This window comes from Temnothorax curvispinosus, unplaced genomic scaffold, assembly GCF_003070985.1.
Source record: "Temnothorax curvispinosus isolate PA1 unplaced genomic scaffold, ASM307098v1 QBEX01000258.1, whole genome shotgun sequence".
NCBI lineage: Eukaryota > Metazoa > Arthropoda > Insecta > Hymenoptera > Formicidae > Temnothorax > Temnothorax curvispinosus.
The window spans coordinates 458,649-483,925 of NW_020210038.1; the positions used below are offsets into that span (position 1 = coordinate 458,649).

Genomic DNA, 25,277 nt, shown 5'->3' on the forward strand with positions numbered 1-25,277 from the left:
CTGAGAGATATCAATAATTACAGATATATAAAGACAGAATTTTTTAAATCTTTACATCAAATTTAAAAATTTTCAAATACAATTTAATTTTTATTCAGAATTTGAACAGATTCTATAAATCACAAATAATCTTTTAAATCAGAGACGACAAGATAATAATATATACATAATATATATACTAACATAAATATGTATAATTATATACATGTATATATATTATTCTTTGTTAAAATCTCTTTTCCCTCTCTGAATAATTTACAAATTAATGACCATAAGTCAAAATAAATATATTACTTATGTGTATAATTATTTTATGTAATAATAGAGAGAATGAATTTATTTTACAAATTTTGATCGTAATTTAACAAACCAGTTTTAGGTCTTTATATATGTGTAATCTGATATCTGTTATCGTACAGATCAAACGGAAAAAGTCTCGCAGATTATGCGTTTTTAATAGTTCATTACTTCCATTTTGAAGGCCCTACCCTTCATCGCTTTGTTAGCCATTTTACTCATAGACGATGCGGTATTCGGCGCGTCATCGTCGCTATTAATATCTTCATCTTCTTCCGGGAAGTCCTCGAGCCGATCGTGATACTCGTCAAGCTGAAAAGTAAGAAATTCACAACATTGTAAAATATTTATTAAAGTGTGATAAATCAGCTAGAATAATTATAGAAGCCACGATCTTGGCTTTTGGAATTAAAGTACAGCGTCAAAATAATTACTCTTTTTAACTGCAGTTTGCGGACTCGCTAGTAGTAAGAATTATCTTTCCGATTCTGAAAACCGCATGTAAGAAGAGAAGCTATTTCAATTTCAACCGCCAAGATTGTGTAACCCTCGCCAAAAATCGAAAGGTTTAGTATCATAAGTGATCAAGGTTTTGCATAAACTTCTGTTCGGCTTCCGTTCGCATTCAACACCGCGTGAGAATCGAAAAAACAAATAGCACATACTTCCAAACAGAAGCTATTTATGAGCGCCCGATTCCCGCAAATTTTCAGCTCGCGATCGAGGTGCCGTAAATAGCCTGTATACTTCTGAGCTGTTTGCTTTCTCATTTCCGCATGGCGAAAAGGCTAGCTGGACAAGGACTTGGAACGATCTATGTGAATAGGCAATTTGACAGTTGACAGACCACTTCTAATTCTCAACCGATCAATTATACTGTCCTATACATACATGAGCATTTCTGGTGAAGCTTCATTCCTGGTGAAGCATAACGTGAATCCTGATGAGAGTTGTGGGATTATCATGTTTGACATGCTAATCAGGCCAAACTTTGGGACAGGACACATACTTACCAAGCATGCTGATTTATTGCATTAATGAAGTGTAGATTTATATTTCGTAATTTCTTATAGCAAGAATTTAGTAGAAAAATATTACAATTATTACTACTGTCCAATTTGCAGAATTAATTTTTGTAATCTGCACCAATTATAAATCTCATTGATTTGGTAATATAACGTGATGCTATGTTAAACATACAGTATTTGAGAGATGGCGTAAATTTAGACATACATAGACAGACGTATTTTTAAATTAGAATATTAGCGTAAATCATTTTTGGGGGAAAAAATTTGTGGGAAAAAATTTCAAAGAAGATTTTTAATTATTATCGTCTTTCTTTTTCTTTAAATGTTTGTTCATCTTATTTTACAAGGATTTGAAAGATCTGCATTCTATCAATCGATCATGCATTCTATCAATGATGATGATGATGATGACATACTTGGAAGAGCGTATAAGATTTATTTAAAGATATCGGCATAGTATCTCATTAAATAATCGTGCAATCAATCGCAAATTCAAACTTGAAGTACGATTTATCGCGTAGTAAAAAGGGAAAACAGTCAGGATACAGAAACTAGAGCCACGATGTTTACGATATGCGCTGACATCGCGTGCGTGTGACGATGAATGCACTAGGAGTAACATTCAGAGGATGCATTCCCAAAAGTTGATACTGCGAACTCACGTGTAACGTAGCTACGGGGATATCGAGTAATCGACGTTACCACAGACAGAATGGATGCTTACCTACAACTGCAGATCGTACGTTCAATTGTGAGTTACCTAAAGTGTCACGTACGCACACTTAATTGGATCATCATGAGAAACAGCTTGCGCAACAACTCGGGGGGGGGGGGAGGGGAATCGATATAAGCAACATTTATGAGTTCATTTTAATCGCGCAAGGCCACACTGTTGATCAAACGGCATGACATTCGTTAGTGCGCTAATTAAGCTATCCCGTTTGAACAGGAGCTATCTCGGAGGGGGGTACACAACTACTTATCCGGAACAATTATATTAAGGGAAGGAACAACGCTACTCTCGTTCAAAACAATTAGCTCAATGGGGAAGGGGGCAACGTGCGTTCATTTATCTTCGAGTCGTCCAGTCTGTAGACTCTGTCGCGGATTTTACATACATTCCATCACGAACGATCACAAGGCACAAATATTTCTATTGCTATTTTCGCGGACGATATTTTTCTTAGCGTAAACTTTCTTTCAAAATAACTCATTGAGTTTCTACTTTCATAAATATGTATATATAGCTACAATCGCAATTAAAGCTGTACTCACGTCAACGTCGCCCATCATTTCTTTAGTAGAAACGGTGGTGTCGATACGTCGAATACTGCCTTGATGTATATCCACGTCGAGTTTTACCAATTGGAATCGACGTAAAAGGAAAACGATGGGAATCGGAGCGACACCTGCGAAAATAATGACGACGGCGATCCCCAGCACCCAGCCAGGATAACTCGTGAGCACTGCCTTACCCTGACAAAGCGAAAATATTTTTACGATGTGACATAATTATATATGAAAGATTATATATTTTAATTATATATTTCAGTATATAATCTTACCGTTGCCGCATTCCACGCCGAATATTGCGGTTTCTCGATGATCATGGAACCGATACTGAACAGAAGGATGCAGACCATTATTATAGGAGCGAGAAATCGCCACGTAATTTGCCAATAAGGCCCAGGTTTATATCCGGTCATCTCTTCGATGTCCTTCGTAAATCTGCAAAGCACTCGCGCGATTAATCTATCTCATTCGGAGAAGAGGATCACCGTCGCGGTATATTCAACTTACTTTTCGTGGCCGTACACGAAAATCACGGAGAGCATTTCCATCAGGGCGATTATAACGAGACCGATGGTGCCGGCGAAGCTGTCAAACATCTTCAGCCAATACTCCCCGGCGCCGGTACAGAAGATGAGCCCCACGAAAAAGCATGTGACACAGACAACTCCTGCAGTCATAAGTTATGCAATTAAAATGGATATTTTTTTATCGGTGGCTTTTTTGGCCATAATATAATGTTAATAGAATGCGCTTACCTGTCACGTATTGCTTCTTTATTCTCTTGAAAAGATCTATGTCGAAGATTACGCAGAGCATACCCTCGAGTAGTCCGATTTGTGAGCCCAGGCCAAGGGCTAGAAGCATCATGAAGAAAATGCAGGACCAAAACGGCGCGCCCGGTAGTTCCACGATCGCCTGGGTAAAAACGATAAAAGCCAGTCCGGTGCCCTCGGCAGCCTGTGTGAAAGAAATTATCATTTAATTATTTCACAACCATACGACCAACGAATTCGCGAGATTGTTTATAGCTCACGTTGTCCAATTCGTTGCTGATATTGCATCTCAATGTGATGTTCATTGCCTTTATGGCCTCCGAGGAGTTGGAAATAATGAGATCGTAGTCCTCACGGTTGAACGAGGTCGAATTATCCAACAGCCCATCTTGTATCAGGGCGCTAAAATAAAAGCGATTTAACATATCTTCTGTGTCCCTCTGTTCTTCGCCAACGACAAGTATATCCCGTCCCGTCCCATTATGACTCGATCCCTCCCGTTTCTACATGCTCAACCATCGACACGTCTGACACTTGCAATCTAATTAAATTAAATTGTGATGTACCATGCAAGTATACATTAATAATGTAATTGATTCTTGCAGTTTAGTTTCAACAATATCACTAACATGAATTGTTGTACATTATTAATGTAACTTTTTTACAAATCTTAATTTAATTAAGATTTCTGCTAACGTGCGTTATTATATATTAACTGCTTAAGCAAAATGATAACAATGCGCTTGCAAACTAACAACAAATTGGCAGCAAATATCGAGTTAAAAACTTGCCGTAATTACTTTACGTAACTCGGCCTTTCAACGTACTATTTAAAAAACATGTCGAATAATCGAGCTACATAATGGACAAGTCATGCTTGCTATTTGCTGCCAATTTGTCATTGTATTACACCGTGCATATTCTTGCTCGATTTTTGCTGTTAGACTAGCAAATCTTGCGCGGTTTTTAACGCCATCTTGCTCTCATTTAATGAGCAATAAGTTACGTTACATTTCTGCTGTCGTTTTGTAAAGATTAATTTAATTAATGGATTTTGCATCAAATCTGCCGTTTTTCTACCAAGGAAATTTGTTGCAGATGCTTTATTTAAACTTAGCTAACTGGAAATAGTACAATTGTTAAAAGCGACGACACGCATATCTTCTATCTCGAACAAGCGGCAACAGCTATCATGGTCGTTTAAAGATACACATCTCCGCAGCCGTGGACATTTTTTCTACCCTCTTCGCGATGGCGAATTTAGAAACGATGGCCGCACTTGCGGTCGCATTACCTGACGACGCACTTGTCCACGTTTGACATTGCCTTGAACCCCAAAATGGCGAAAATGACAACGCTCGCGTAAATGGCAGTAAACGCGTTGCACACGCTCACCAGGATCACGTCCCTCACGCAGTTGTTGTTGGGTGTGTTGTAGCTGCCGAAAGCGATCAGGGAGCCGAACGCCAGCCCGAAGCTATAGAAGACCTGGGTCGCCGCGTCAAGCCAGACCTTGGGATCCAACAATTTCTCGACCTTGAACGAATAAAGTAAATGTCACATTTAATGCTCGACATATCGCTTTTTCGCAACGCTTTCCTCGTTAAAGTCAACCTCGATCGGGATCGATCGTTACCTTTGGCGTGTACATGTGCGCCAGTCCAACGCTCGCACCCTTCAATGTTATCCCGCGGATGAAAAAGATGGTCAGTACCAGATACGGGAACATGGACGTAAAATATACCACCTGGAAGAAAGGATAATTTGTCATCACGATGGCAAAAGAATGATCGCTGAGATCAATCCCGTCAGCATGATTAATATTAATCGACATTAAGGAAATCGATTTTGATCTCTATTGAGCTTACTTTGCCGGACGATTGTATTCCCTTCATGACGATGAAAAACACAATGGTCCAACTGAACAAGAGACAAAGTACGATCCACCACTTGAGACCTTGGCCGTCATCAATGGATGGTGCCGCGTCCAAGGTAGTCCTGTACCAAAAATACGCGGTCTCCGAACTCTTGACACATTCCTCGACCAGTTTCCCGTCCGATTCCTTTGGGCAATTTTCCCATGGCAGTGGTTTCTAAATTGCGTCAGAATATGCAAATAGATCATCAATATACGCTTTAACGGGCATACTGTTATTACGATGTAAAAGCTAAAGTGACACTTTGAGCGCTGAATTGAGAGACCATCAGCATTATGACAAAATTTACATATTATAGCTTCCTTATGCAATTTATATATAATAATATTTATAACTATAACAATACAATACAGTATTGCTCATTAATTATAAAAAATTGATACTTACACCAAATTTGATCGTGACAGCCTAATTGAAACATGAAAAAAGATAAATGTCGTTAATAGTTTGTAAATTTATAGAAAATATTGATAGTATATATCTTTTTTTTTACGAAGGCGCCATTAATAATTACATTTAAACGTAACATTTTAAGCATTTTTAATTAATAAATTTAAATTATTTATAAAAATTAAAATATTTATTAAATACTAAAATCCTTTTATTTGCTTACAATTGAAAAATTTCTTAATTTTTTTTAAATGTTTTCTTATAATTGAATCTCTATAAATATATTTACTAGAACATGATTTTTATCATGATGTACTAGCAGACTTTAAACACTTCGTATCACCGTAAGCGACGTCTTTCATTACCTATTTAAGTCTAAACTGTGAAACAGCGGAGTGGGGGAGAGTCACTTAGAACGTCTCGACGCAGATTACCGTGGCGTCAATCGGTGCTACGAACCTTATCGATCTGCTTACCTCGAGCGAGTTGAAGAGGTAGAAGACGCACCAGGTAATAATTACGTTGTAGTAAAGCACAACGAAAAACGTCACTATACACGACGCGATCCCTATACCGCCTAGCCAAGGGTGTATTGTGTTCCAAACACCGAGGGCACCCTGCCGTATACGTTGTCCGAGACCCAGCTCGATCAGGAAGAGGGGTACACCCTCCAAGATGAGCATCACGAAAAAAGGAATGAGGAAGGCACCTAAAACATACACACACACACATACAAATATCGCTTCAACAAGTTTTTAACATTAACGTTATAGATGCTTATGAAATTATTTGACCAAAAAATATAATTTAATTGTATATAAATATATCCTATAATTATTTTTAGCAAATCATAATGTTTAATCGCTCTCTTAGTTTGTTTATCAATATCAAATCAATATTTCGTTCGAGTGAGAGATTTTCTACTTTATAACATCGTCTCATCCGCTTTTTTGTATATGTATATATATATCCCCGGTCCCTAACAAGGTCTTCTCTCCCTTTGCCTTTAGGATGTCTAGTTCCGCGTTCGTAGAGAGAGCTGGAGCGCCTCGTATTGATCGAGTAACCTAAGTCCTAACCCGTTCAGCCACTCCACCACTTCGACGGTTTTTTTTGGTATTCATATACAAACTATTATAGAACTAAAGAGGAGGTCGCGGATCGGAAAACGTTAAGATACGCATAACCAATTGAGTTGCATACAAAGTAGTAGAAAGGTAATAGTATAATTTTGAAATTCAGTAATTGATTAATTATTATTATTATATCCTGACTGTAGCTTTTTAAATTTTAGCGTTGATATTTGATTTAATATTAATAGAGACATATAGAGGCTGAAAATTTGCTGAAGAAATACGGGATATCGATTTCGATCGCGATTGCGTTTTCGCAGCTCCTCGCGAGCTTTGATAACACGATGTTGCGGTAATTGATGCGTCGTTTAACACCTAAACGGCGCGTAATTCAAGCTCTCTGTGTTTAAAGCCGCTATTACATTAGAGCCGCGAACCACGACGGCAGATGTTAGGTCGTCGCGTGCTTTCCGTTACACAGTGGTATGGATCGATCGATGGGCGTTCGGCGACGCGGACGCGGACGCGGTATACGGCGCAACGAGAGGAAATTTCCATTGAAAGCTGAGCCTTTTGACTCGTTTAGTCTAAAGGTGTGCGTATAATCCACGTGCGACTGAGAATCATGAAATTCAATCGCCGACAATGACCTGCGGTTATGCACAATTTCTTGCGCCGGTGACGGTCGGTGTGGAAATTTAATGTCAATCGGTAATTAACACGTCTGTTATCGAAGGCTCAACAAAATTTAACATGCTTTTTTAGTTACGTTTACTACTACTATATAGTAAAACAATTAGTATAAAAACTTCTACTTTTTTAAGTGAAATCTTCCCTTTCTCGTTTTAAATCCACGCTTTTTAAAAAGTGGGTCTACGATCGGTTGGAAGGGAGCCTCCTCGATCTCTCGGGAGCGCGACATTGAATTCAGCGATATCACGACATCGTTTAACTCTGGATCTCGATCGTAAGTGGGTTGCCTGGTACTTTCAGACAAAGGTATTACCCCTACGGCAACGAGATAGACGTTGGGGCGGCACGATAATCTCGTAATTGGAAACTCGATCTGCGCAGAGTTGCTGGATATGGTAACCGATATGATTTCGGCGTGTATAAACTCCGGCGTCATAATCACGCGAGGGCCACCCGTGCACCTCTCGTGACCTACCTCCGCGAAAATAGACGTATGTTAAACAGCCGTTTGTCCGTTCGTGATTGATAAGAAGGGCCGCCTCCCAAAGCGGCGGCGGGCTTAAAATAATTCGAGATAGATGAGTGAAATTTCACGGGCCAACGGGCGGGTATTTTCCATCTGAAAAATTCCATCCAAATTGCAATTTTACGGGCTGTATACGCGGTGCTAAACAAAACGTCACATCGCTAATATGTCTAGTATTTGCAGTTGGTTGACCTTTAACGTAATGTTGAATTAAATCAGGTGTAACCTTGAACTAACTTTATCTCGATGAATAAGATATGGCCTTTCTCTATGTATTGATTCTATATTCACATGTCGCGATAAAATATTTTTAACGTTAAATACACGTAATATTAATAATCCGAATTATGTTGATTATAAATATTTCTGTAGGATATTTTTTGACAACATATGTAAACGATGTGATCATAAAATGCCACAATTATGTTTTCTCTCGGAGATTGATTAACTTTCACACTTATGTAGAGAGAGAAAGAGTCTATAGATTCTTGTAGTATATGCAAGTATACCTTTCATTATACATACACGCGCCATTTTTCCACGCAAAAAATTCATTTAATAAAAAGATGATACGCTAGCAACGTAAAGCAAATGCGCCGTCGCTTTCTGATTAAACGAAGAATAATGAGGAACGGCTAATTAAAGTAGAGTCGACTTATTGCAAAAATCTGTGGAAGAGTTTCAAACGAAAAAGCTTATTGCAAGAAGAAGACTTATTACAATATTTGTTTTAAAAAAATAAATCATCGGTGGAGAGTTATAAGATTTAAATAAAAATACTAGAACAACGTCATTTATAGAGTGTTTTAGAAATAGGAACGGATCAAATAGACTCAAACGGAACTGAAGTATTAATGAAAATTGAATGAGCTCTGCACGCAGCTGAACCATTCATCATGAATTATAATACGCCGTGAAGCACGATCTAGTTACTATAATATTAATTTTTCAGTTTGTTGCGATGCCAGTAGATAAGTGATTTATTATGTATATTAGTATAGTATTATATTAAATAAAACTGGCCAAAGAAATGTGAAGGGAAAAAATGGTATATCTTCAGCTAACGATAAGTCAAAAATAAATATGATTTGTTACGAAAGTTTTGTAATATGTGCCGAGCGTATTAAGTAGTCGCTGAAATTGATCGATAGGAAAATGCGTCTCTAAGGATGGGAGCACGCGAAATATTTCGTAGCCAGTTATATTTAACCCCGGCGTGGAACTGTGGGATACCTGAAAATAGTCGTTGACTACTATAGCCATGCGCTTATGTCGGCTCCACTGCCCTCATATCGAGCAGCCTTGTCCTTGCTCTTTTTCGCTTTATACATCCGACGCCGATAGAGACCGACGATGACGGCCGTAAGTTGCAACAACTATTTCCAATGTATGCAAGTTTACGGTATGCACGTTGACATACGTCAACACTTGTCGCGTATCGGGCAAACCAACATACACGTAATTCGAACAAGTCAATTTTACACTTTTCGGAAATCTTATTCAAAATCTTTGCCGCGTATCTCTAGAAGGCCGAATTCTTGGAAGGCAAATGAGATAGAAAATGAAATCGCTATATCTTCTTTAGTCGAGTGGTATATAAAGCTTTCAAGAATTCCAACTTAATAACGTGTGCGATATAAACAGAAAATACAACAGTCTAGTTTCGGAGATCATAAATTCGTAACTTTTAAATAACTTTCCACGAAAAGATTGAAAAGAAATTTTTTGCTTTGCCAGCAATAACTAACAAAAATAATTGTTTAATTCGACCCAACTAGCCACATTTATTGAATAGACTCTCCACAACGTTTTGATCATTGCTTTTTTATCCTTATCAAGTGCAAATCTACGTATAGCTTTCCATGAATACTATTTAATTTATCATCAAGCCTTTCCTATCGAACAAATACAATCTTGTAAGCAGTATAGACACTGTCGCTCTATTTTATAGTGCATCTGTGTGAAAAAAAAACGTGCTATCTCGAGGCTGCATCAGCGTGGTTGCTGCAAGAGACATGTATATCTCAATAACATATATGGACATTATAGGTGTGCTCATACACGTGGGAAACTGGAGTTTACCTAGCTATCCGTTGACACGCACATGGTTCAAGAACACCCCGAGGTGTCGCCTGCTGTACGAAGGTCGCAAAAATAAAAACACACCAATAATAAACACAACACCGCGCTCGGGCATGTACGTTAAAATAATAATCTAATTTGCTCCACACTTACGAACAAATTCTAATTAGTCGTAACTTTATCGTACATTTAACGCGTAATTTGCACGATCGCGCTTATCCGTGCGTCACGATTAGCCCGATCGACCCTATCGACACTCACCACCTCCGTTCTGTTGGCACAGATAAGGAAACCTCCAGATATTGCCCAGGCCAACGCTGTATCCGATAATACTGAGAAAGAATTGCATTTTTCCGCTCCACGCCGCCCGGTTCTCCTCCTTCGTCTCCTGGCCAACATTTTGACTTGCCGTCGCGACGATCGTCACGTTGTGGCCGGGTTGGCGGTGGTTGTTCAAGGGAGCCAGCTCGTGCCCATTTCTTCCGGCCTCGACTACCATTCTCCCGTGGATCTCGATGGGTACACAAAGAATCGATCACTCCTCCCGGCGGGTGGTGTGACTTAATTGAGATCTTTAGCACACTCTTTTCGTGTTTGTTCGCGCCCAGGCACACCTGCGCGACTCCACGTGCCACTTCTCTCTTCTCCACTTCCTGCCCACTCGTTTATTTCCCCTTTTCCCCGTGTATATACACGAATTGACGATCTCCCGCTCTTCAAAATCAATTATCGACGCGATTTGGCAGGAACACGCGTATCTTGGCGTCCGCGAGAAACCTCGCGAAAACCCTTCACTGTTATATTACTACCACTACCACCGCCGCGCTCTGCTCGTTGACTTCAACGGGAGCGGATGGGCAGCGAGCGTGCAGCGATAACAGGGGGGGATAACAATAATGTTTAATTAACAACAATAACAATAACAATAGCAACAGTAGTTATCTTCACTATTTATTTTGTAAGGTCAACAGCGTCCGCACTATCGCGTCCGAAAAAAATACTGAGATCGGTCCTTCCCTCCTCAAGGAGTAACCGGCAACAATTCGTTTCTTAATATTAAGCGTACACCCCTTCTTTACGAATTCTGCGATGAAAGGAACGGTTCTTTATCCGAGTTCCGTTCGTCTCTCTCTCCGGTACGTGCCCCGACGGTACTCCTTATTGACTGTTTGCGGACGCATACGCGGCCGCGTAGAAGTGGGCTGCGGCCAGGATGGCAAAGGTGCGAGGTACGAGGAAGGATACGTCATAGGATAGGCTAGGACCTATTCGCGAAACGGAGTGGGTGGCACGTAGGTGACCCGATAAAAATCGAGCGCCGGCTGACGCGATGTATACGATGAGTTGCGAGGGAAGTCCGGTGGGCCCCGCGGGTCACGTGTCACACAAGTCCTCGCCGTCGAAGGATATCGACGACCCAGAACGCGGGTTCGGAGGATATCGCCACGGCCGCGCGAGGTTTCAACGCGCGCTACCCGACATTGACGGAAGAAGCGACGGGGGTCGCAAGGGGGTTGCGGCGCACCTAACGTTTTACGTTTGGAAGCAATCGTAGCGTGAAAAACGAAGTGAGAGAGGGAGCGAATGAAAGTACGCGTGTCGTTAATAGCCGCCGTCGGGACGAAATATCGATCGACACTCCGCGCGCGGAAGTGGATACCGAAATGAGGGAGAGCGTTAGAGAGGAGAAGACAAAAGAGTGAGAGATAAAGAGAGAAATAAGAGCGAGAGAGGAAGGGATGAAAGAAAGAGGAACGAGAGGCTCCGCTGATTTCTGGCTTCTCGAAGCAACGGTGACACACGACGCGACGTTCGGGATTTCAAGTAGCCTCGATGTTCACAGAGGGTGTTCTCGGCAGCCCTTAAACGAAAAGCCCTCTTCAGCTTCGAGTCGAAATCGGCGTATATCGGTATAGTCTTCCTGCCTCATGAGTCGTATTCCTTTAAGTCGCTGCCGTTTGCGAATCGATGTGGTCGGAAGTCACGAGGTCAGCATCGTAGTTGATCTTCCTCGGCTGGATGACTCCGAGGAAGACGTTGCGCCTCTCGACGTCGTCGCCGTCGTTGTTTCAGAATTTGATACGAGACCTCGGGAAAATTCTGTTATCGGGTTTATTATTTAATTTATTATTTAAACTCGGTGATCCTCGGACGGGTCGGACTGACGTCGCCGCGGACGCGCGTGTGCCGTTGAAGAGCGAGACTTCCCTGGCGTTTGGTACCCATGTGTACCGCTCCTCCGCTTCACCCGCCAAGTCCGTGGCCAAGTGTCCGTTTCCTCGTTTTTGTTGCCTCACGTTACTCCGACGTGGTTCCGTCAGCAGGAAATGCGAGAAGCGACGACGAGAACGGCAGAAGCCCGCGTAAAATATATATTTCGCGCACCGCGCGTGTGGCTGGCTCGGTGTGGGCTTGAATATGCGCCTCGCACGAACGTCGATATCGGACTGAGCCGACGCTGGTGCGCGACGATGTGCGCGGAGGGAACGGACCTACGGAACGGGAACCTCTGGAAGCGACATCGACGTCTGTAGGTCTGTACAATGCGACGAAGGTTCGCTCTACCGGTGGTCCGGTGGCCCCCGATTGGCCGTGGTAATTGTGTACGTACGCGCATACGCCGGCCGACCGACCCCTTTTAAACGGTGAAGAGCCGGGTAGCGCGAGCGTTGTTATCTTATTATATTATAGAGCAGAAGAGGTGACGGTTCGCACATAATGGGGTGGAAACTATTTGAGACGTCGCGCAGCGCGATTTTTTTTCTTCCACGGAATATCCGAATTTCAAAGATTATTACAGATGTAATCCGGATCGCAATTAGTGCGCATCGAAATTAGTAAAAAAATAGCGATTTGATAAAAAATTATTATAAGCATCCCGATTAAATTTTTATATCAATCAATAATACCTCGCGCGATAATCTCATCCTGTCGCCGGCTTTTCAACGAAGGCCGCCGAGGGATGACGCCGAGAGCGCGCGCCAATGTAAATTTAGAGATAAACCGCCAATCTGCGTCATAACTCTTCATCAAAACGTTTCGCTAATTGTTTTCCGTGCGTATTCTCGTTGATCTCTTAGCATTTCAAGATGATGAAATTGTTTTGCTTTGTCGCTTACGTTTCAGTGACGTATACGTTTCGACACGCGGCACGTTTGAACTTCGCGGGTCTCTTCTGGGGTGGCGAGGGTAGTTTTAAACTGACGAACCGGTGCCATCGATCGGATTGTTGTTTCCATTAAGGGGTAGTAGAGACACATTCGGCGGCCGCGCAGCTTCCCACGCGTCATCGTTTCCATCGTAACCGCTTCGATCGAAAAGCTTCCGCAGCGTATATCCTCGTAACTAGGCCTCCTGGGGGTATCCAAGAGCATCTTAATCCTCATCCGACTCACTTCATCCCCCTCGACGAAAAAAAAGCAATTTTCGCTGAGATAATTGCTTAGCGGATATTCTTGGCAAACTCATCAAGTTCACGTATCACTAAATATCTGAAAATGAATCGAAGGCGATTGAGGACAAAATAAATATAGCTTTACTTTTTTGGCTACTTCCATTTCTGTACCTTAGGTAAAGAATCGCATCTCTAGTTTTTGTCAAAATGAAGTTAATTCACTTTTTCCAATATACTATAGGAGTTTAAATTGTTATATAATGATAAAGAGTCCATTATTACTAAGATACAATGTTTAGAAAAAATCGTATTGGAAATTTTCATAGAAATTAAAAAAAACCTAATTTTTTCTCTTTTATATACCGAAGGTATGATTCTTTACCTCTATAAGGTACAGATTTATTGTAATAGTTTTTATACGTATTACATATTTTACCATATTAAAAAGATACGTTGCCTTTTATTCCCTCTTGGCAAGATTCTTCAGATTCTTGGCAAGCTCGTGACGTCGGTGACCAAAGACGGTCGCGATCACTCCGTGACGTCATTCGACGCTATAGCTACTGTACTATCTCTAGAAGACAAAACGTTTCACGGGATCTGCCCCGAGCTTGCTATAAGCATAGGTACATAGAGGCGGGTCAGTCAGTAGCTTCATCGAGTTACGTAAGCGGTCGCGTAACCTTTCGACCTTGTTCTCGAGTCTTCACTATCCGCCGCTCCGTGTATCACCGTTTACCTGATTTGCATCGCGTAAACATTAATGAATATATATACTCGTACCCGTGTCAGTTGCACGGACAGTAATGACCGTCGCAACGTTCCGCTTTCGGTGACCCGCGCCAAGTGAACTTCGATCTTCACGTAGGACGTATATATTATTGAAACTTTTAGTAAAAACGCAAAAATGTTCGAAGAAGTAATTCAGAAAGTATTCGAGAAAATCTGCTTAGTTGTGCTTCTTCGAGCGTCGAACATTGAGCTGGCTATAGAAATATGATATTCCGCCTATCTTTCTTTTCGCCGATACACCTGCGCTGATTACGGCGCGCCAATGTCGCGAGCAGTGCTTGCATAATATCGCGCAAACCTTGGCGGCAATTTTCCACCTACAAATCAGTTTGGACGGCTAAAGTATTAACGAAGAAATATTGTATATTGAAAAATGCGAGTCTCTCGTCAGATTACTATGTTATATACATAGTAATATATTATGTACATTATATATACATGAAGAAAATATATTTTAAAAAATATATAAATATTTTAATAAAATTAGAGAAGATATATAATATATATATATATATATATATATAATAATATTAAATATAATATTAAATTCCTAAGATAAATAAAATAATGAAATACAATCCGTATTATACATGCGATTATTTATTTTCAATTTTCATTTGCAAGTATATTTATAAAATTCATGACGCTGCGTATTTACGTATGACGCACACAGCACATATTATATTCCTTCTAATAACATTTTGTACTTTTATGTCAACAAATGTGTTATATATAGATTCCAACAACGTTCGCTACTGCAAATAAATTCAAACGTTGAAATAAAGACTGTTTGGAATAGTGTTATACAATACGTAACGACGCGTGCACGTAATGAGCAATATATGTCCTTGCTGTTCAATGCACCGTGCTAAATGCGGTGGATAACCGAACGCTGGTGGTCGCACCGAATGACGCACAGGATACGTATGATATTTCTTCCTGTTTACAAAAGAAACCAGCTTTATTTTTCCACCACTACAGGAACTGAAACTTGCGTCAGAAGTGAAAAATTCACGGTGAATAAATTCGTCGATCTCTCGTCTTTTGCCGGGCGTGTCCTTCGCGCGCAAAATAAGAACATAGGTAGCCAGGCTCGTACCTTTGCCATCCATCTAGCATCGTATATTTAAGTGGTTATACAAGCCCATCCTCACAATGGTCATTCAACTTCTTTCTGCGCCTCGGTCCAAAGCATTTTTGTACTATTATTCTGAATAGTACCCGTGTCGCTTGGGAATAAATGCGGATTATGCGGACCCTAAACCGGTAGCGGACCTATTTCGCCAAGTTCTCACGACGAAATATTCGATACTTGAGATTGAACAGTAATATTATTGCGTTTTAAATACTTTTTATAAAAGAAAGAATAAAAGAGAAAAAGAGAGAATATTATTAATTGAAAACATTTTCAATTTTTGTTTGTCGAATTTGCAAGGATACATGAAACAGGATCAACTAGACTATCTAGTTTTTTCTAAAATAAAATTAATTTTGTCCATAATTTCTTTGATAATATATATAAAATACTTTAAATAGTTCTCTAGAAAAAAAAAACATTATCTCGCGAACAGTTTTTCACATTAGAGTTCTGTCACAATGAGAAGAATATATCTATTTGCGCATACTATCATTGGGTCAACAACTATGTCAAGGATACATCACCGTGATATTACATATCGAAGAAATCAATTTGTTTAATAAATGCCACGATCACGCAACTATTATTATCAATGTATACGCGTGTATTATCAATAAACGATTTGCTCCGCGAGAACACTCGATACGATAATATTTTTGAATGTGTAAAAAATATAAATGTTTGCATTTTGACATATAAGTAAGTAAAATAAAACAACATAGCAATTTATACGAATCGATTTCTATAGCAAAAAATTCTTCGTCAGTCGACCGTTTCTTGCGGTCTGTACTTTTATCAGACTATTGTATTTTTTATTCATATTGTATATTTTATTTCTGTATATTTTACCTCTCGCAGTAAGAGCATGATATAAATCTTCGGTACATACTGCGCCATGGCAAGTAAGCTAATGTGATACTACATTGGTCGGTGTAAGTGGACGCTTACCATAGACCATTCCCTCCCATAGACGGTTTCACGTCACATCCTCATTCAGGAATTTATTAATAATGAGACATTGTTTACGAGTCGTCAATGTTGATCCTTCTACACCATGGAAATCCCTATTAAGGACAATCAAAGTTCTCATAAGCGTGCACAAGTAACTCGGGCGAAATAATGATGTATTTGAACTGTCGTACGCAATTTACGTTCCGTAATTCTTCCCAATGACTAAGCAAATCCAATTATTTTGGAACATCGTATATACTGGTATACTGATGTACGCGCACATGTCAAAATGTATTGTAATAAATATTCGATCCAAGCTATTTGGCACGCATCTGCTGTCTGTTATTAATTATTAACTATGTATATAATTTAAGAATATAAAAGAAATTGGCAATAAAAGAGTCGACGCGGTTATTAGTGCGTAATGTCAAAAGATCTTATTGCCAATTTCTTTTATATTCTTATCATAATTGAGAGTCCTTAATTATTTCATTATTATGTAATTCAAATTAATATTGATTTTAGTATTTTGATTAATACAGATGAAGTGTATTTTGATGTACAAAATTGAAGATAAATCAGGAATATACATTTTAATAAATTAATATTGTGTATGTCAAATATTATCTGAGCCAAAAGCACTGTATTAATTATTATTGGTATAATTCCGAAATTTTACATAAAAATTAAATAATTAAATAAATAAATAATCTATAAAAGTATATTATCAGAATTATTATCACGTGTCGTACATTATCCCATACAAAAAACGCAGTAAATTAGAATATCTATAAGATAATATAAATTTTAAATAAATCCTTATATATTTCTATTTATACGCTTCTTATTCAGGTTTGCAGTAATCGGTGCCTGTAAGAAGATATAAATAAATGTCGTGGGATAAATAGCTCTCAATGAGACGACGCGTTGCACACGTCATACACTTACCCGGCGTTACAGCTAAGATCCAATCTATGTATGTGCCGACACGCGTATTGATTCCTGGTTTATCACTGGCGCAACCGATACCAGAACTAATGACACCCACGAGAACCTCTCGCTTCGTCGTAGGATTCTGCCAAAGATCGGGGCCACCGCTGTCGAACTGCGACAAAAGTTGTAGACACGACAAATATGAATGCGTTCTTTTTCCGCAATAACTACTGTAATATTTTTTACGCTACCTGACACGCGTCTTTTCCTTCTGCATAAGTGCACAATTGACTATACGAAACATTCGGATACTGTCGACGACACTCTCGATACGTAATCACGGTTACCGTGACTTTCTGTAAAGTTTTAGACTTCATTCCTGTCCATTGTGTCGTTCCCCAACCTGTTTCGATCAAATCAAATAATCCAATCAGCACATAAAAATCTGCTATTTGCGCAACTTACGCGAAAACTCATAGCATTAAATTATTTAACGCTAGACAATAATTGCTACTGCGATAATATTTCCTCACCCAATAAATCCACGTAACTTCCTGCGAAGGAATCGGACCGATGTTGAAACGGAAGGCAAACCGGCCCGACTTCTTCGCTGAAACTTATATCAGAATTCAACATTACTATGGCTATGTCATTTTCTAAGGATGCGTCGTTATAAAAAGGATGCACGTAAAATCTGGAAACGGTGTAGATGCGCGAGGCATTTGTATCTGCACCTGGAATGTTTAGAAAATTTCAATTACTATAATTAAAGCACCGAAGAAGTACATGGAATATTTTTTTTTTACCAAATACATGAATTTTTAAGAGATAAAAATTGGTAGGACTATCTATACAGTCAAGATCTGCACAGGCATATCTGTGTTAATGTTTTACAATTTATACTTTGCTTAAATGTTAAAGTAATAATATAAAAATTGATAAACATAGAACGAAGCTATTTTCTTTGAAAAATTTGCTCTTGAAAAAATCTTCAAGGTTTTTTATATAAACAAATTTTTACCCGTGCTGAGATCGTGATCTCCCACAAGTACACCAACATTATTCGTCTGTCTGTCTGTCAAACAATGTGCGGCAGTTATTACGTGTCTTTCAGATATAATAGTCGCTCCGCAATATAATTCTTTTCGAAGAGGATCGACGAGACCAGCCATCATGGGATATTCGTTCACGCCAGTTTCCATACCTCCCACTATCTTTGTCTGCGACGAATAATTGAAATCAGAAATAAAAAATTCATAGAAGTTTCTACACACGCGACGTGTGTACACATGGAATCTTTTACATTCTAATTGTTTTTAGCACGTACCGGGTTTTTCCATCCGCATCTGCAATTATCATTCTCTATGTCATCGTCAATCGCTTGCAGTTCGCACAGGAACTTAACTCCCGACGACCAGAACGCGGTTGATAATTCAATGGTCATGAATTCTCCCGTCGATTCTACGCTAAATGTCTCGTTGCCGCAAAAAGAATAAGACACGGACTCGTTCACATACACAGTCAGTTTATCTAAGGCGCACCTAAAATTCTGCGAAAAGGAATAATATTCTATAAAATATCGACGTAAAAACTTTGTAATTTATTTTTAATATTAATTCAACGAATGATTTAATATTAATTAACCCAACCTAACCAATAATTATAGTTTTAATGTTGCTTCAACGTTTCGAAGCTCGGAAAATTAAATTATTCCTTTCACGAATACGAATCGACAATTAGGGCAAAAAATGTCATTCATTAATCATGTTTGATTCTGTTCATGTTTGATCATAATAAAACGCAAATCTTACCCACGGTATGTTGAAAACATTACACGTTAATCTAATGCGATAATCACTTTCCGCAAACCACTTGCAGTGTTGTCGACCGTTAGAAGCGTCGGGATAATCCTGATTGTACACGTAATAGATATCACCGGGTTTTAAATGCTGTGAATAGTTACAGCTTTGTTGAAACAAGCCGTTTGACATTATAAAACAGAACGACAGCTTCAGCACGAGCAATCCAACTATAAAAAGAACAGTTTCGTTACTGACAGCTGTGCATATGCTATAAATGTTCTTTATCATTACAATAAGAAAAAAAGATGCATTGTGTAATTTAACAATATCATTTTTTAATTAATTATTATTACATTCAGTTTCATATCACGTATAAAGATTTTATACATTGCGTGAAATAACATTTTTTAGACAGTGTTTTTACTTTCGCCTAAAACGAGACGGTAGACGGTAGTAAAGAGTATTCGCACTACTCTGAAATTATCTCGGAAATCACAGTAATAATTAAAAGTCGGCTGCGGCCAAGTACATCAGAGTATTTCAAGAATAAATGATTGTGCAACGCCGCGCCGGTTGCCGCCAGTGCATGTCATATTACGCAACCAGGACATATTTTCCTCTAAAACGAGATCTTTCTATTTTGCTGTCTTCTTAATTTGTGGGAGGTAGACATGTTTCCTTGGCAATCGAAATCAGATTTGCTACCAAATCGTCATGTAATGAAATAGCATTATATACGATTAACTAACAGAAATAGGCAGTCGTTTATGGAGAACCGCATTGCGGTTGTTATCATACGTATATCACGAGTCCAAGAAAATGTATAAAGACATGCTACATAGAAATGAGTTAAGCTTTTAGCCAAAGTCAATAAGTCAATAGAATACTGATTACTCATCGATATTATTTATTGCATGAATTTCGAATTTCCGTGAAAACCTTGTAAACACATAAAAAATCCAAATGTATCGAAAATAATCAACGCGTTTGGCAAAGTAAAATATTAAAAACGATATCTTCGTATTTTAAGCGAAATAGAGCAGTCTGTGCTCGATCGCCATAATTATTATTACTTTTTTGTATATATGCGCATATTGCGTACGATTTTGCAAAGTTACGAAATCCGCGCCGCAGGTACCGCCGCTGCGGCCGCGCGGCTGACAAGCTGTAAGTTTGTGCAAGAATAAATTGAACATATGTGTTAGGATAGTTGGAGCAATTTTATTATAAATGGCAATTCTCTCCTCTCGTCTCCCCGCGTCTACCGACGCGCTTTCAGCAGGCCCCACGTTGAATGAACTTGAATGGAAATATGCATACGCGCGCACATGTGTGCCGCGGGCTTTCATTGATTCGCGCGACGCTCGTTCTCGTCGACTTAGGTCACGCTGACGCTGACGCTGGCCAAGCCAACCGCTTGGCCGGCTTGACTGACCCGACTGACCGCTCGAAGAAACTCGGATTTGTTGCCATCTAACCGCAAGATGGAAACCACCGTTCGAGCTCTCACGCGTTCGGCGTTATCTAGCTAGGAGCAGAAGGCCATTGCGGTGCTCGCGTTTACCGACGTCCAACTCCAACTTGCTGGGCCTGGCACCTAATGTGGCCTGGCAGCAGCCGTCGGCCGTCGTCGCTGGTTGCCATGGCGGTCGAAGTCATGGCTGTGATCAAAACACAAACAAACCGTGAGCTTCCTAAAGCCCGCTTTGAGTCGGTGCAATTCGACGCGTCACGTGTTTACGCCGGCAACGTCAGACTCGCATGTGCAGATGGCTTTGTAAGATTCCCTTCAGCCGTCTTCTGCCACGTGTGTGCTTTCGGAGCGGCCGCGGGCAATGCCAAATCGCGACGGCAGTGTCGACAGGCATACCAAAGAAAAGGTAGGTTGTGTCTAAAATGTCTAAAATGTTTCCACGCCTCTTCGTGGAGAGGTTTCTGATGTAATGGCATTCTTTGTTTTCTTACATTCGATTTTATTGTAATCGCAGCGCAGCAGTCATAGGATCTCGGTTGTGGAAAATGAACTGGAGCCGGTGCATAAGCCACTACGTTATAGGCGGTTTCATAGAAGACGTCACTCGAGAGTCAACGGTGAATTCGAGGAGTTGACGGATAAAAATGGAAATGGCAATGGTGTTGCACTGCCTAAAAAAGGTAGCAAGCACAGCGTTCAAAAGAAAATTGACAGATTGGTCGAAGAGAACCGGATATTGACGATGAAACTGGAAAGTTCCAACGTAAACCCTGGTAAGTTCTCGCTAATAATATACTTTATGATATATAAATAATATTCTTTGCTGAAAAGCAGTCGAGAAAGTACTCCGTAAAATTTCAGAGACTGTCGCTGAATTAAAAGAAAAGGATTCCTTAATGTCAAGAATTTCCAACAAGTACCACAAATTGTTAAAAAATCACGACAACCTGCAACAGGAATATGAGAAAGTAAATGCTCTTTTGGCAGAACGCGAAACGGAATATCGTCAGTTGCACACGCATCACAAGAAATTTACGGAAGCTTTACAGAAGGTGGAGAAAACCAATTCCAATCTTCTGACGTTTAACCAAAGATGCAAAGCCGAAAACGTTCAGCTGAACGAAGATGTAGTGCTTCTTAAGCACGTGATATATCGTTTGAATGCAGAGCTCGAGAGATATCAAGATAAATTAAAAGAATCTGGACAAAGTGTCCTATCTAAAAATGTTAACGATGTATTAGATTTTAAGAGACCAGCAGACGATATCAAAACGGTATCGGAGTCATGGGGTTCGGTGAATACCCATGTGCTAGGTCCACTTTTAGACGCCTATCAGGAGAGCCTGTCGGAGAAACAAGAGCTCGTGAATAAATATGAGGAGGACATCGCGAATTTTAGTGCTAGGTGCAAAGAAGTTGTCATGGAGAACGAATGTATGCAGAGCGAAATGGAGAAATTGAAGTCAAAGGTATTCTATTTATAAAAGAAGATTATTGTGCACCTTACAAATTATTGTAGTAAAAGTTTTTCAGTGTACCAGGTACGCGGATGAAATCAAGATGATATCGGAGGATGCCGACTTGCTCAAGGAATTGAACGAGTGTTACACGAGGCAGACTGCTCACCAAAAGCAAAAGATACACGAGATCCATTCGTTGTACGAACAGAAAGTGGAGGCAATGTCATTTGACAATAATAGACTTCACGAAGAGTATCTTGCTTCCAAGACTGAATTAAGCAATCTTCAAGGGAAATACGATGTTCTTCATAAGGAATACGAAAAGCTGCAGAACGATAATACAAAAACAATGCCTGTTCATGTTCATAATGCTGCCGTTGAAGAATGTAGAGAATTGTTTGATAAATTGAAGCGTCAATATGAAACCGAGAAGGAAAAACTATCTACTCGCATTAAAGAATTGGAAGAATCCTACTGCCAAAATAAAACGCAACTGGATGTAGTTACGATAGAAAGAAATCAGTTGAAAACATTGAATAAAAGCTTCGAGAAGCGTTTCAAGTGAGTCTCGTATTAATGCGTTACAAATTACGAACTATAATTGTGATTTAAATTTTTTATTCCGTTGCTTTTCTTTTTTCAGACGTATACAGCGAAAACTGGAGCATTTTCAAAAAATTGCACATTCCATGCAAATATCCCGGGATTCTTTTAAGAAGCAGTTAAGAAAGACTACGCTATATTGCGAAGAGTTATTCGGCGAATATGAAAGGATAGCCGCCGAACGGGATAAGTTAGTCGCGCTTTTACATGAGACAGAAAATGAAAATGCAAGTATTCATTTTCTTGGCGATACTATTACTCAACGAGTAGGCCACCTAAAGGAACAATTAAAGGTGCATAACAAAGAAAAGATTCATACTAGACATATCATTTCTTATCGATTTTTAAATAAAATATGGTCACGTTATTATTAGGTCGTACACGAAGGGGCCAAGCAACAATTAGCGCTGGCAGAGAAAAATATGAAAGTGCAGCAGCGTGGGGTGCACCGGATGAAAGACGAATACCACCGAGAACTGCAACGCTTCAAGCATCTGCTGAAGCAAAAAGAGGAAACGATCGGACGACTGCAGAAAGAGATTAGCGCGACCCGCGAGAACCTGGAGCTCGTTTGGAAGGTCACCGCTGCGGACAGCAAGAAAGTTAAAGGGCCGCAGAAAAGCGCGAAGGTCCAGCACGTTTAGTTAAGCTTAGAAATGTAAAATCTACGATGGAGGTGTAAAATAAATTTAATTCCGTCCCTAACGTCGTACAAAAGACGCGATAAAAAAAAGCACAACGTACAATTTACACGGTCTAACACTGATTCATCTTAGGAAACGCTTTGTCGGCTGTAAACGGAAGCTAGTCATTGTACAATATACGTGTAGCATTATGTGTCAAGCGCGACCTTTGTAATTTATTATATAGATGATTACGTAAACGGTAATTACGCCATTTTCTTATTGCCTCCTCATCCAGATCGAGCATGTAGCAAGATATCGGTTTACGTCACGAATTTAAAAACGGTGCCGGTTCCGACCGGCCGGATCGTCGAGATAATGTATTCCGCATGATAATGACACGTTTCTCGTGTCAAATATATCCGAACGCGTTCATTCAGCACGCGGAGGAAACGGCAGATTTATCGATAGTATCACCGGCTTTATTTAATGGTGACATCAACCGGCAAAAGGTTTTGAAGGTTGCCGTTGGTGTGACAGTGGAATTAACGTCGGGGAACCTGCGGCCCCGCGCGGCATGAAAAATTGACGTCCCCACTTATAGGAGTGATCTCACGTTCCATTAATATTAACATGCAAGGCGCGTAAGTGCGCTCGTAATCGCGTACGTATCGCACCTTGCGTTCGCTAAACGGCTCTTTGCTAATTGCCGGACGTTTTCCTCGAGTGCAGATAATCTATAAACATTGACTTTTACTCCGATATTGCTGACGATACCGGCATACATCGAGAAAACACTTCAGATATTATAACGCTTGATTCTTTGTTGTACCTTTTGCTGTCAAGTCGTTTCTAGACTAGATTGAAAAGATTACACGGGCATCTTCGCAGTTATATTTATCAGTTTCGTAGCGAAACGTTAATATCAAAAGATCTCTTCTTTTTTACTCATATCTATTATTTTGCGCGCGCGAGACGGTAAAGTCTTGGTGATCGTCGAGATTCTCGGCGATACCGTTTACGACGTGCGATGAAGATCGCCGTGTCGTGCACCAACATCTCACAGGTAGAACATAAAACTCATGACATCATGATGGCGTCATCACGACGTTATTCATCACTTGAAACTTATCTGGACATGTTCAAAAATGCGCGATTTTTCGTAGAATTCTAAATATCTTTTTTAAAAAATAATGATCTTCTGAAGAAGGAGCAGAGAAGGCCCTTTATGTGCCCCCGCATGTTTTCAGTTTGGACCTCATAAAAGAGAGCTCGCGGAGCATTGAAAAGTCGCGTTGTATAATATAAGGTGCAAAGCTGCGCATTTAAGAGTTAAATGACGAATAAAGCTGAAAATGATAAATAAAGATGAAATAAAGTCACGATAACGTCATCATGATGTCACTGTGAGTTTTATGAGAACATAAAATCCAGGTAGAAACCTCGAACGTACAATTTCGCTGTCGGCGGCCTCAGCCTCTGCGTGCTCGGAATCAATCGAAATCCTCGCGCATCTCTTGCACCTTATCGCGTCGTAAATCAATCATCGCTCAATCATATATCGTACGTATATCGCCATTTTCTGTAACTAACTATGCGCATCCGTCATAAATTTCTGTACAGCGGTAATTATAGGCGCCTGAAATCGCCACTTTGATTTCGCACGTTTTGCGCGTCGTAATTGTACACTGTAAAATTCGTAGTGTCAAATTATAATCAATTTCAGTCATTTTCAACCGTTCCTATAAGTCGCCACTGCTCCTACTCAATATATCGTTAATTTAAAACAATATTAATTTAACTAAACTATAATGGAGTTAAAATAATACTGTTTTGTGATAAAATACTAAATTTCGACACTCGTGGTATAGTTAAAAATAACAAAATGTTATCTGACTCAAAATATTGATTCAAATTTCACCCTCTAATATTTAACAGAGTGTAATGTGCAAAACAGCTAGGAGCCATAATTATAATACGCAGAATTCTAATTAATCATTTTCATTTTTTATAAA

At 39.7% G+C, this 25,277-nt stretch overlaps 3 protein-coding genes across 5 annotated transcripts in view; 1 reads left to right on the top strand and 2 right to left on the bottom strand.

The window, feature by feature from the left end:
- Positions 1–276: 276 nt before the first annotated feature.
- Positions 277–12,638, bottom strand: LOC112451705 (sodium- and chloride-dependent transporter XTRP3). 2 transcript variants are annotated; one of them, XR_003040408.1, is made up of 13 exons: positions 10,354–12,638; positions 6,195–6,427; positions 5,716–5,736; positions 5,260–5,484; positions 5,028–5,138; positions 4,686–4,927; positions 3,652–3,793; positions 3,374–3,575; positions 3,126–3,285; positions 2,891–3,053; positions 2,601–2,801; positions 1,988–2,055; positions 528–609 (listed from the first exon to the last, which is right to left on the bottom strand). XR_003040408.1 is itself a non-coding variant. In XM_025011511.1 (12 exons), exons 1-12 carry the CDS (start codon positions 10,589–10,591, stop codon positions 454–456), a joined length of 2,094 nt encoding a protein of 697 aa, XP_024867279.1. In that variant the 3' UTR covers positions 277–453. The 2 variants fall into 2 exon arrangements, 1 of the variants encoding a protein (XP_024867279.1); XM_025011511.1 differs by lacking the exon at positions 1,988–2,055 and having other exon boundaries at positions 277–609; positions 10,354–10,591.
- A 4,490-nt stretch (positions 12,639–17,128) lies between these two features.
- The window catches only part of LOC112451593 (venom serine protease 34-like), a 21,362-nt gene continuing 13,213 nt past the window's right edge, over positions 17,129–25,277 (bottom strand). Inside the window, exons 2-8 of the mRNA XM_025011294.1 lie at positions 19,112–19,329; positions 18,628–18,849; positions 18,322–18,520; positions 17,834–18,034; positions 17,552–17,703; positions 17,316–17,472; positions 17,129–17,237 (exon numbers count right to left, since the gene is read on the bottom strand). Of these exons, the coding sequence (XP_024867062.1) occupies positions 17,212–17,237; positions 17,316–17,472; positions 17,552–17,703; positions 17,834–18,034; positions 18,322–18,520; positions 18,628–18,849; positions 19,112–19,329 (1,175 nt within the window). The 3' untranslated portion in view covers positions 17,129–17,211. The remainder of the gene's footprint in view (positions 17,238–17,315; positions 17,473–17,551; positions 17,704–17,833; positions 18,035–18,321; positions 18,521–18,627; positions 18,850–19,111; positions 19,330–25,277) is intronic.
- On the top strand, positions 20,693–24,998 carry LOC112451582 (protein Cep89 homolog). 2 transcript variants are annotated; one of them, XM_025011277.1, is made up of 6 exons: positions 20,693–20,982; positions 21,096–21,349; positions 21,438–22,045; positions 22,110–22,597; positions 22,680–22,932; positions 23,014–24,998. In XM_025011277.1, exons 1-6 carry the CDS (start codon positions 20,864–20,866, stop codon positions 23,281–23,283), a joined length of 1,992 nt encoding a protein of 663 aa, XP_024867045.1. In that variant the 5' UTR covers positions 20,693–20,863; the 3' UTR covers positions 23,284–24,998. The 2 variants fall into 2 exon arrangements, with proteins under 2 accessions (XP_024867045.1, XP_024867055.1); XM_025011287.1 differs by having other exon boundaries at positions 20,695–20,982; positions 21,091–21,349.